The sequence below is a fragment of the Pteropus alecto genome, unplaced genomic scaffold (assembly GCF_000325575.1).
Source record: "Pteropus alecto unplaced genomic scaffold, ASM32557v1 scaffold5, whole genome shotgun sequence".
NCBI lineage: Eukaryota > Metazoa > Chordata > Mammalia > Chiroptera > Pteropodidae > Pteropus > Pteropus alecto.
The window spans coordinates 9,414,899-9,428,472 of record NW_006441953.1 but is presented as its reverse complement, the minus strand read 5'-3'; the positions used below and the strand labels follow the sequence as shown (position 1 = coordinate 9,428,472).

Sequence of the window (13,574 nt, the reverse complement as noted above, 5' to 3'; positions counted from 1 at the left end):
TTCTAGCTCAGGGGTCCTTAACCCCTGGGCTATGGACTGGTACCGGTCCATGGCATGTTAAAAACTGGGCCGCACAGCAGGAGGTGAGCAGAGGGTGAGTGAGCAAAGCCTCATCTGTATTTGCAGCTGCTCCCCAGCGCTAGCATCACCGCCTCAGCTCCACCTCAGATCATCAGGCATTAGATTCTCATAGGAGCACCTGTCCCTGGTGTCAAAAAGGTCGGGGACTGCTGCTCTAGCTAACCCAACATCTAGTCCATAAATATTCATTGAACACCTTCTCTGAACCCCGGACAGAGCAAACTGCTGCTGATGTAAAGGAAGAGGGTGACACCACAATCAAAACACTGTCCCAGCCTTCGAGGAGCTCATAGTCTAGTGAGAAAGGGGAACCTTAAACACGTATACAATCAGTGTGATGACAGAAATATGTACAAACTGTTATAGAGAATCAAGGAGCATCTTGCTTGGGGGAAGAAGTAAGGAAGTTTTCAAAGAAGAGTTGACATTTGGATTGTGCCTTCAAGGATATGTGAGATTTCCTGAACTAACCAAGGTGGAAAGATATTATAGGCAGTCATGACACCAAACGCTAAGGTCGGAGGGCCTGAAAGACTGAATGTTCTGGGAAAGGGCCGAGAACTTAATAGGGCTCAATGATAGGATACAAGGAGGTGAGAGATTTGTGTCTGATCACAAAGGAACATGGCATTTTCTTTCTTTACCATGTGGGTAAGCCATAGATGTTTTTCTAACCAGAGAAGTAGCCTGTTTTGAAATATAATTTTGCAAAATTCAGGAAAGCTTGTTTTCCTTCTATGACCTGTGAGACTAGAAGGGAAGAATCAAGCAAAATGAGTAAGATGTGTAGGCTTTAAAAATAATCTTTATTGTTTTGTTTAATACTTACTAAAGAAATACAGATTCATCCTAGGCAACTCCAACATTATAGAAATATACAACATAGAAACCAAATGTTCTCTGTAGTCCAACATCCCATCCAACTTCCCAGACCCAAACCACTGTTACTACACCAATGTACTGATATAGATTCCTTTAAACTTTTATTTCAATAAATAAACCAATATATTAATATAATTTTCTCCAAACCAGTAAATATAGAGCTATCTCATTCTTTTTAATGGCCACGTAATATTCTATTGCATTAATGTAATTTATTGAACCAGTCCTTATTTTGTGGACATTTGAGCTGCATTAAGTTTTTCATGATTATGAGCCATGCTGGGACCAACACCTTATTACATAAACCCTTGCAAACTTGTGTTTTCTGTAGAATACATTCTTAGAAATCCTTCAATGAACCAATATGAAGAAATAATCATTTTTAATTTTAATAGATATTGCCAAATTGCCATCATTGCAATATTGCCAGATTGCATCAACTTATATCCCAACGGTATAAGCAGGCACCAATTTTCCTAGGAGAGGGTGGGATTTTATAGGCAGTCTGTTTTTATCAGAGAGATTGTAGAAACTTGAGACTCTTCATTCACCTCTGCGAATGTCTGTAGTTCGCACGTCTCTCTGGTATCTGATAAATTAACATTAAGAGTAGCTCGGAGATGTGCCCAAAAAAGTCCACATTTACGCCTGTCCTTGGGCCATTCCAGGTATGCTTTCTTTTCCATGAGAGCTTTTAGCTTTGGATACCTAGTAGGAATGCAGTAGAGGGGAATGGGTTCGAGTAAGATAAGAATTATGTAATCAGAAGTTTCATGAAAGAGATTGTGATGGGTAAAGTAGAGTTCATAATGGCACCACTCACTCTGGACAAAGTTGGGAGACAATACGAAGATGGACTTGTAGCTTTTTTCAATGCAGTTTAGGATATTTTCAGTAACAGTCTCGCCAAGGTCAAAGTTTCCCTCATGAAGGCAAATTAAGACGGAACCATCTTCTTTCTCTAGATTAGGGATCAATTCGTGCTTCACCCAGGCAGAATCATGTTCACTGTATGAAATAAACACATGAAATTGGACATTTCTCTTGAGTTGTTCTTGGGTTATCTTCCTAACCCGGTGCCATGTCTGCGTCCATTGAACTAGCATTCTGAGATACCAGGGCAGATCAAAGTGCAGGCAGCAGAAGGCCACAGCCATGGCCAGAACTAGCATGATAATCACAATAGTGATAATCAACAGAGCTGTGTTGCAGGATAATTCAGGAAGGTAAACATCCTTTAACCGAGTCCCCTTTAGATTCAAAGGGTATTCACAGATATATGACTCTGACCATCCAATCATCATGCCCTCTGAATTTTTTTCAAGCTGAATGAAGTCTCTTAATTCACAAGTACACCGAAATGGATTTCTTCCTACATTTAGAGTCCTAATTTCCTGGCAGCTTTGAAAAAAATCCAGAGTTGGGCTGAGAATTAAGTTCATTTCAATATTTAGAATTGAAAGCCTTCTGAAATGACTGCACTCAGGAAGATCAGTTAGAAAATTATGTGCAAGATTTAGTTCTTGCAAAGACTTCAGATGAATAATGCCTTTAGGGACATTTTGGATTTTGTTATTATTTAGATCAAGCATTTGAATATTTCTGGGCAAGCACCTGAAAACAGAATCAGCCAATTTATTGGATGATAGGTTCATGGCAATCAAGGTTTCTGGCCAAAAGCAATTTTCATCATTTTCATGCTGTAACAGATTTTGGCTCAGATCTAAGTGCTTCAAGGACGTGTTGTTAGCAAAGGAACTCACTAAAGAAAGTGTCTCCAACTTATTGTCCTTCAAAATGAACGTTTTTAAATGAGGCAATTGGATAGGTTTTTTAAACAAGTCATCTGTTAAGATATTATTAGCAAAATTTAAATACTGGAATCTTGTAGGGTAAATAGGGAAACGCATGTGTGGCATTTGTGCATCTGATATTGTTAGGTTTTCTATATCCATTTTAGTAAAAAGCAAGTAGACAATCTCCTGTGGGATATAAAAAATTCTAAAATGTACATGCTCCAATTTTATAGTTCTCATTACAGTATTTGAGTAATCAAATGAATTCTGATCGAGATAAACTTTACCTCCAAAAGTCACATGTTGAATTTGGAAGCATTCTACTGAAGTATGCCAAACAAATTGGAAGATGAGGAAAAGGTCATCCCAGAGTAAATCAACTTTATTAAGTAACAACATAGATGTCTTGGAATTCTCTAAAGTGAAATTTTGTTGAGTTTCATAATTTGCAAATTGGCTTTTGCCATCTATATTTGTCATCTCTAATATTTTTGAAGTCTTGATTCCATCACGCAAAAGAACCCAGAAATTTGTGTTTGTTGGTAAAACAATGTGAAGTTTTGTTGCATTTAAGATGGGCAGGCTACCTTCTTCATAATGAGAAATAGTTCTCAATCCTAAGAAGATGGTATTTAGATGCAAATAAGCAATTTTCTGGAAATCTGATTTTTGTATTTTTGCCCCACTCAAACCTAGGGTTTCCAGGTGTGACATGTTGCCTGTCTCCTCACAGATAGGCATGGTGTCAAAGTCATTGAAAGAAAGATCTAAATGTCTGAGACCTGCCAGTGAATACCAAGTTAGAGTCTTCAGTCTGTTGTTAGACAAATCCAAATATTTTAACTCTTTGTTAAATTTGAAGGTCTTGATATCCAGCTCTTGGATTCTGTTATGGCATAAAATCAAAACTTTCAGTTTAGAGACAGAATGAAAATCTGAACTCTGAAGTTGAAAAAGGAGGTTGTAGGATAAATCCAGTGTGGTTGTGGTTGGGGTCAGGTCTGCAGGAACCCTTCTTAGAGACATGTTGGAGCAGTTGGTAGTTGATTCCCTTTCTTCTGGCAGCTTTGAAGCCCAGCCATGCACTGACATACTACAAAATAGAGAAATACTACAAAATATAGAAATGCTACGAAATAAAGAAATGCTTCTGATATGACTCATTGTAATTCCAAGGATTTTATCACTGGTTCCCTTGTATGAATGATAAAGATGAGTTCAAAATCCTAGAAAGATAGTAAATAACATTAAGTGGTTATGCGATTTGTTAAATTCTATAGGATTCTTTTTTTTTTTTTCTAAAAATGCCAACATCTGACTATATTCACCAATTGTTTGGAGGTGGGTACAAACCTATATACTAAGTTTTTGACTTGACCTCAGAGCTTGGCTTGTAGATTTCTAAGTCAGTTATTGTGCCATATCCCCATCGCTGAGACAAGTCAGGATTCTCAAAAGGGAGAAATACAATAGTTGGCAGAAGTGCCTCTTTTCCAGTTAGGCTTAGAAACTTCATTGCCAGGTCATACTCAGCACCCTCTCTCATATTCCCTTTAGATAGCCTGAAACGAAGGCTTTGAGACAATCGAAAGTAATTTTTCAAAGACTTTATTTTTTTAGAGCAGTTTATGGTTCACAGCAAAACTGAGGAGAAGGTACAGAGATTTTTCCATGTCCCCCGCCCCTGCTCATGCATAGCCTCTTCCAATATCAACATCCCCTACCAGAGCAGTGCACTGGTTACTACTGACAGGCTGCATTGACACAAAGTCCATGGTTTACATTATGGTTCATTCTTTGTTTTGTACATTCTATGAGTTTGGGCAAATGTATAATGATGTGTATCCATCATTATAGTCTCATACAGAGCATTTTCACCACCCTAAAAATCCTCTGTGCAACTTCCTATTTATCTTTCCCCACCACACACACACAACCCTTGGCAAGCACTGATGTTTTTATTGTCTCCCCAGTTTTGTCATTTCCAGAATGTCATATAGTTGGAATCATATATAGTGTGTAGCTTTTTTCAGATTGAGTTTCATCACTTAGTTATATGCATTTAAGTTTCCTCAATGTCTTTGCATGGCTTGATAGCTCATTTCTTTTTAGTGCTGAATAGTATTGCATTGTCTGGATGTACCACAGTTTATCCATTCACCCACTGATAAACATCTTGATTGCTTCCAAGTTTTGGTAATTATGAATAAAGCTGCTTTAAATATCCACGTGTAGGTTTTTGTGTGGACTTAAGTTCTCAATGAAAGTAATTTTTATCACCCAACACTATGGGCCCCTGAATTAATGTCATGAGGTGTTCCTCAACTTTTCTATGCGTGGACATAGAGAGCCCCTGGAGCTAATATCTGACTTTCAACAACACTTACCCATATACATGGAAGGTCCAAAACATAGTAATAAACAGAATGGTTTCTGTCCTTATGCCACCATATGTCTTCAGGTTGGCGGCAAAACTGGAAAACTGCAAAATAATGGTAATAAATGATAAAAACATTTTCCATTTCTTGGAGGATTTTTACATGTCAAGATATATACTAAGCACTCTCTATATATTATCTCACTTATGTATCACAAAGCTCTGTGAGGGAAGTACTATTACCTGCATTTTACAGAGAAGAAAATGTATGGATGCAGATTTCTGAAGACTTTGAGAAAAGAGTCAGGCTTCAAGTTGTTTGATTAGACACAGAACAGAGGTGGTTGGAGAACTAAGGTTTTCACAATATTCATTATTCAAGATATTTATTAAGTACCTACTCTGCCTGAAACTTTTCTAGGCATTGGGGATATAATGGTGAATAGCAGATAGAATTTCCATCCCTACACAGCTTACATTCTTCTAGTAAAGAGAAGGAAAAGAGAGACTATAAATAAAATAATAAATTTATATCTGAGGTGATGATAAAGACTAGAAAGAAAAAAACAACTTTAAGATAAAAGAGATAGGGAGCAACTATAGAGTGATATTTTATATTGGGTGGTCAAAAAAAAAGTCTCTCTGATATTGTGTCCTTTATGCAGATATCTAAAGGGAGTCAGAGAGAAGCCAGCCACTTGTCTGAGGAAAAAATATTCTGGAGAGAGAGAGAGAGAACAGCAAACACAGTTCAAAAGACCTGATGTGAGAGTAAACTTGGAAAATATGAGGAATAAGTAGAACTGGAAAAGTGCATTTAAAACATTAGATCTTGTAAGGACTCAGATTTTCCTCTGGGTGAAATAAGAAACCAGTGGAGGCTGTAGAGTAGAGGAGTGGGAGGTTCTGGTGCACATTTGAGAGTCCTCTGTTTGCTGGGTGGAAATGACTGAAAGGGTACAGGATGGCAGGACATATCCCCTGGGACACTATCAAGTAATTCTTGCAAGAAAGAAGGTAGTTGGGGAGGTAGTGAGAAGTGGTTAGATTCTAACATTAGTAAACTCTTCAACTCTGAAAACATCAAGGGAAAGTAATTAGCAGTGATGAGAGCTTTCTTGCTTTAACATGCATGTGTCCAATATACACTGACCCTCAAACTCCCTTAGACTGGTCACACCCATAGACAAGCAAGAGGAAGAAAAAGCATTCTCCATAGGAAGAACACAGTATGTAAGACTTCTCTGTACTGTTCATGCTATCCCATTGCTCTGAGAAGCTGTGTGTGTCCATGCACCCATGCAGGTGTGGTGAGGGGACAAAAATGGCAGAACTAAAGCAAAGTGACACCTAGAGTATTACCCCACTCTCACTGTCATCTGGATTTTTCTTTCTCTAGAACCGCCCACATTTTTGTTTGGGGGTGTGTGCGTGCGTGCTTGCTTGTGTGTGTGTGTGTGTGTGTGTGTGTGTGTGTGTGTGTGTGTGTGTGTTGAAGTAAAGAAATTCTAAAAACATATTGATATTTTCCAAAATAACTTAAAAACAAAAATATTTTCTAAAACTGTTTCATAGAAAATAGGGAAATGGACACAGAAATTCTCAACTACCTTATGAAATGACTGGAGAGAAAAATTTGATTTTGATATTCCTTGTCCACTGTGTACCCAGTGGAAAAGAGGCATGAAAGGCACTAGGTGGGAACAGGATTGAGAAGGTGGCATCTGGAACTAGACTTGGATTTTCACCTCTTCACTGAGATATTTCCTCCATTTTTATTTCTTCCAGTCCATCCCAGGTAGTCCTTGGTCATCCCTTTTCATATAACATTTAACATAGCATCCATTGATCAACAGAAGAACATTCATGAATATAAAAAGAGAGCCTCTGCGATGCAAATTTATGTCCATAGTAATTTTTCAGCTTTCAGAAATCCAGCAAAATAAACTTATAACCAGTACCATAAATTGAATCCATTACCCATATTTAAGATGACTTGAGCAACTTGTTCTGCTTGATGAATCTATGTATTTATATCTCTTCAGCAAGTCTGATAGTATTTCCACTCCATATTGACTCTATCATGCAAACAAGACAGTGGCCACTGATGCCTTTTGAAATGACAGCAGCTAGCATTCATTGAGTTAAATAATGCTAACTTATGTAGATTGATCCTTACAGCGACCACCTTATTAGGTAAGTGTTATCACTATTCCTCCTTTACAGATATGGAAGGTGGTGCTTAGATCATTAACTGCCTCACAGTTGCAGAGTTAATACATAGAGTCCAGAGCCTGGGTTCTTAGCCACTCTATTGTCTTGTCTTTCTAGGGTAAGTCAAGGTAAATTTGTTTTCAAAATATGTTAAAATACATTAATCACAATGAAATGTTATTTCACTAAGTCATATTGATTCTTTGAAGTTTTTTAATACACAGTCCAAGGAACCTAATGAGTAAGTCTGCAAATGTCACCAGTTTGGGTTTTATGCCAATTTCTTACAAGGACAGACACGGATTGAGCCGTTATGTTGAGCACTATCTTGTTTAAGCCACTGCATTTTGTTATAGCAGTCAGACTTGGTCCTAACCAACATACTGTCACAACTGGAAAAAAACTGGATGATAACACCCTCCACAAGATGGTCTCGCTTCCTCCTGGGATCCCACCGCGGATTTCTCTTCTGGCCTTGTACACACCTGTCACACTGCCCCTCTTTTGTTCCTTGGCCACACCATGCTTGCTCCACCTTGGGGCCTTTGCACCAGCTTTTACCTCTGTTTGGCATGCTCCTCCCCCAATCCTTCCTTGGCTGGGTCTTTCTTGTCATTTAGATCTTGGCTTAAAGTTTATCTCCTCTACGAGACCTGACTTGACCACCTAATCTACAGTGGCCAGCTTGCTCTCGATTCACATCAACTCATTTTATTTCTCGACAAAACGAGAGTTTACCACAATGTAAAACTGTTGTTCATTTATTTATTGACTATCTCCCCTACCTCTTAGTCTCATCAAAGAAGAGAGTTGACAATCTTATTCACAAAGAATAGTGCCTTGCAAATAACATATACTCGGTAAATACTTTTTAAAATATTTTTTAAATGTATGTATGAATATATGATTTTAATTTTGTATCTTTTAGCACAAGGTGCTATATAATATGTTCTCAAAAATATGTGTCAAATGCATGAATTTATGTTGTGAGCTCCTGATATGTATGGTTCAGTGCATGATAGTTAGAGAATGAATTTAGTTTTAAGGATTGATAGATCTAGGTTCAAGTCCAATCTTAGCCACTCACAGGTTGTATTAACTTAGACCATTTATTTAACTGCTGAAGCATTCTGTTTTCTCATTTGTAAAATGGGTTTTGTACAGAGGCATAAAAGAGATAATGTATATAACTCTGATTTCTCTTCAAATCGTATAAAGCTTTTGCCTTTTACTAAAGCGATGATGTGTATAAATCACTTGTATCATGCCTAGTATATCACAAATGATAGCAATTATCAGGGCCAAGACTAAGATGACCTCAGATACAAATTTTAAGGGGCATCAAGAAACTCAGTAATCAAGATAAATAATATTTTAGTGAAATATTTTTTAAAATTAAAATTAATGCAAAAATTCATAATGAACACAACACCAATTTTTTTGTAAAGACCGGATCAGTATTACTGATTTTTCATTCTTAGACTCTAACATGGCTTGGCAGGACACCAGCAGTTATAGACTTTAAGTGATCAAGGTGTTTTTAACATTGTCAACTCATAGAATACTTCAGTCTGTAATAACTTACTTTAAGCTCCTAGGTCTAGGAGTTATGGCCCTTGAAAAATGCAGCAGACTCTAACATAATTGCTTTCTCTGGAATTCCCTGAGTTGAGATGCCATAGCTTCCACCTTTTATCCACCTCTTTTCCCTGACCAACACTACAACCTTATTTGGAACTTATTCTAAAGAAGGAAGGGAAGTTAATTATTTTTTTTAACTTCTCTTAATATAAAATAAAAAGGTCCTATCTCAGACAGTGCATATGCATTATGGCATTTCATTAAAACATTTCAAAAAATAGAACATAAACTTCTAATGAAATATGCATTCAATAAGTATTATATATTATTATCATATTCCTACTACTATTACCGCTATGCCTTAAGCATACTTTCTTCAATAGCTTATGATTTAAAGATACAAGTCAAAAGACAGCATGAAATGACTATTAGTGGTTTGTCAAAGAATACTTAATCATCTAATTTCTTTTTTCTCAATGATGCAAAAAAAAAAAAAAATGACAAAGGGGTAAAAAGCTCATTGAATATTGAATAATCTTTGTAACCAAAGAGTATGAATCACTGACATTTTTCATATATCTCTTATCTGCCTGGTGTGGAGCTAAATGCTTTTCGTACATTATCTTTTTTCAATCTTCTCAACAGCCCAACAAAATGGTGGATATTTTTATCCCTATGTTACAATGGAGAAGTTAAAGCCTAGAAATTGAGTGACTTGTCTAAAGTGACCCAGAGAATAAGTAATAGAGCACAGATCTGAACCAGACCTACCTAGCTTCTTCCAGGACAGAAACCAAAGACATTTTGAACTCTGAAATGAAGTAGTTTAGAACGTGATTACCAAGGCTGATTCCACTGTCAGAACTAGCTGCCATGGTGGCCTCTTCCTCCCTACCCCACGTACCTCTGTCTGAAGTGATATGCAGCTGCTATTGGAAATTCATTCTGCCAGGTGTCACAAAGCTCAAGAGACTTTGCCTACACACATTCTTAAGAGAGCTATAAATGCACGAGAATTGAAATGCAACTCAGATAGTGTACAGAACTCTAATTCATAGCTCAGTGTAGGCGGCCCGTGAGAAAGCTGTGCTGGGAATCTAGTGCCTGGATGCTCTAATCATTCTCCACAGCAGCCACAGGGCCATCTTTGCTCACTGTGGACTCCTGAAGGAAACCGATCAAGACCTACATTGTACAAAGTCCATCAGATGTACCCCTACTTTTAGACATAAAACACAAATGCAAAACTTTTAAACTAGTAAAGGAGCAATAAATATGGTTTAAATAGCCAAACAGCAGTTGTTATTAATATGCATCACAAGAAAATTAAAGCTAGAGAATATTCCGTTTCAGTGCCTGTGGTCGTCCACTCTGGGAAGAAGGACTGACCAGGTTCAGACAGCGACCAGTGAAAGGAAACCCAAACCCTCAAGCATTTTCAAGACAATTTCTCAGATCCATAGCCCCAAGGTCATTCATCATTAATCTTTAATCTTTAATTATTAATCTTTATATTAATGTAGGCAAAATCATAAATACTAAAAATCTGAATAAAGCTACTTTCCTCTTGTGTGCATGTGTTCAAATTACTTCTTCTTTAAAAAGACCCGTGCAACCCTAATTTCTTTTTCGTGATTGTTACAACAAACAAAGCTAACAGTTCTTACCGCCCGGCTTGTTGTGTGGCTCCAGGCTTGTTGTGTGGCTCAGAGCTGCAGGTGTGGATGAATCATTGATGGCTCGAACTGGCTGCAGGAGTGACTGAATTGCCCTTTTCTGTGAAGCTTGAGCTCCTTTGCCCTCTACTGCATGCAAGTGGCATTACATGATGCCTAAATTCATTATAATCTTAGAGCATGTTTTTAATAATCGCAGTAAAATACACACATAAAGTTTAACATTTTCACTGTTTTTAGGTGTAGGGGCATTAAGTGCATTCAGAATGTTGTGCAACCATCACCACTATTTGTCTCCAGATCTTTTTCATCATCCCAGGCTGAAACTCTATACCCATTAAGTAATAATTCCCCAGTTCTTCCTCTCTAAGTCTCTGGTGAATAACATTCTACTTTCTGTCTCTGTAAATTTGACTACTCTAGCTACCTCATACAAATGGAGCCATACAATATTTCTCCTTTTGTGACTGGCTTACTTCATTTAGCGTAATGTTTTTAAGTTTCTTCCATGTGGTAGTATGTATCAGAATTTCCTTTCTTTTTAAGGCTGAATTATTTTCCACTGTGTGTATATACCACATGCTGTTAATCTATTCATCTGTCAGTGAATGTGTGGGTTATTTTCACCTTGTGGCTACTGTGAATAATGCTACTATGAAAGTGGGTGTAGAAATATCTGTTCAAATCCCTGCTTTCAGTTCTTTTGGGAATATACCTAGGAATGGACTTGCTGGGTCATATGGCAATTCCATGTTTGTTTATTTGTTTGTTTATTTATTTTGCAGAAGTGCCATACTGCTCCCCACAGCATCTTAGAGCACTTTGATGGTACCTTATTTTGAAGTTCAGATCAGTTATTCTGTTCATCAAATTGGGTGAGATGGCGGTGGGGGGCTGAGAGAGAATAGGAATGACGGTTCCATCATTTCAGCAATCTGACTGCAAGAGTGAGAAGGGGTTAGCTAGAGGCCTTGTCTTGAAATAAAGTGGTAAAACAAGTATGGTATTATTTATGTAGATTACAGCGTACAGATCAATTTTTTCAAAACAATACTTTTTGAGGTTTTATTTATACTTGACAAGATTTAGGTGACACGCTGGAGATTACTAGTGAAGATAAAAATTTCCAAATGGATTTATCTACTGGAGGAATGGTCAATTTCAAAATGAATGGTTATAGCTGGTTTATGTAAATGTGAAATTAGGAAGGGGATGCATTCTTAAAACAAGATTTTTTTACAATATTGGTTTTATAAAGTAAAAATGTAATGCATATATTTCTACATAAATTTTAGGGGAAAACTATGCAATAAGTTACTGTGTAAAGAAAAACAATTTAAAAAAAAAACAACAAAGAAAAACAGTCTACTGCCCACCTAAACGTATATAAACATATCTACAAACACATACATATGAAAACAGGTGCCAGATGCACACACAACAGGAATGCTGGAGAGGGTAATCCTAACTTGTTGGATGAAGCACACTATAAAGTCTCTTTCATCTTAGAAATTCTCAGACTATTATCAGCACACTCGCATTCTATATTATCCTCCAAAGGGAAAAGAATCACATGGGATTTTCCAGTGACATATCCTTCCTTTCCCCAGAGCCCAACATGTTTAAACACTACACTGTCAGTGAATGAAGGCATTTTCTTTACATGTTTTTTAGTTTATTTACCAAAAACAAGTTAAGCCAAGTTGGAAAACAGTATTCTGCGTTATCATCATCATCATCATCATCATCATCATCATCATCATCAATCGCCATAGCTCGCATTTACATCCTAAGTACAGGGAGTATTACATATAAGATATTGGCTAATCCTCACTACAAACTACATAGAATTTATACATAATTCCCATTTGATGGATAATGAAACTAGTTCAACATGAATAAGAAACTTGCCCAAGGTCATCATCTAGTAAGAGAGACAATCAGGATTCAAAACCAAGTTTGTATGGCTCCAAAGTCCATGATGTTTTCACTACTCCACATGCCCAAGAGCTTGTATACTGTTCCCTCTGCCTTTACCTGGAATTCCTAAAGATTTTAAATCCTTATTGGCAATTAGCAATAAGAACAGTAAGCTCAGAACCATTTGTGTTGATAACTTTGAGATGTAATTTTTAAAATTTCCCTCAAAAATCTTCCCCCTTTTTCTTTTCCTTTTTCCCTCCCTCTCTTCTTACTCTGAACTTTAGAGATATCTGCCATGATAATTCATTCTCTCTCACACAGAGAGACAGACACATACACACGCACACGTCCTCCCTTATGCCTTTCTATGATTTCAGAATTCTGCCTGCCATATTTCTTCCTTCATATATAAATTGCAATGAACAGAGAGCCTTGGGTTACTTCAAGTGGAAGGCTTATTTTATTTATTGATTGATTATTTCAAGCTTATATTTTTTTATTTTTTTATTTTTCCCCCTTCCTCCTTCCTCTTCCCCTGGTAACCACTGGTCCATTGTCCATGTCTATGAGTCTCTGTTTCTTTGTCTTGTTCATTTGTTGCTTTTAGGTTTATATCCCACATATAAGTGATATCATATGATTTTCAACCTTTTCTGTCTGGCTTATTTCACTTAGTATGATTATTTCAAGGTCCATTCATGTTGTTACAAATGGCAGTATTTCATCTCGTCTTATGGCTGAGTAATATTCCATTGCATTTATGTACCACAGCTTCTTTAGCCAGCCATCTATCGTAGGACACTTTAGTTGCTTCCATGTCCTGGCCACCGTGAATAGCACTGCTATGAACATCGGTGTGCAAATATCTTTTCGGATATGGGTTTTCAAGTCTTTAGGGTAAATACCCAGTAGAAGGATTCCTGGATCATATGGTAGATCAATTCTTAGTTTTTGAGGAACTCCATACTGCTTTCCATAGTGGCTGTACCAATTTGCAGTCCCACCAGCAGTGTGTATGAAGGTTCCTTTTTCTCCACCTCCTGT

General features: G+C 37.2%; 1 protein-coding gene across 1 annotated transcript; it reads right to left on the bottom strand.

Annotated features, from left to right (window-relative positions):
- Positions 1–868: 868 nt before the first annotated feature.
- TLR10 (toll like receptor 10) lies at positions 869–10,693 on the bottom strand. Its single transcript, NM_001290160.1, is given in 3 exon segments — positions 869–3,985; positions 5,147–5,241; positions 10,599–10,693. A coding segment is annotated over 1 exon segment (2,466 nt). The 5' UTR covers positions 3,924–3,985; positions 5,147–5,241; positions 10,599–10,693; the 3' UTR covers positions 869–1,457.
- Positions 10,694–13,574: the final 2,881 nt, after the last annotated feature.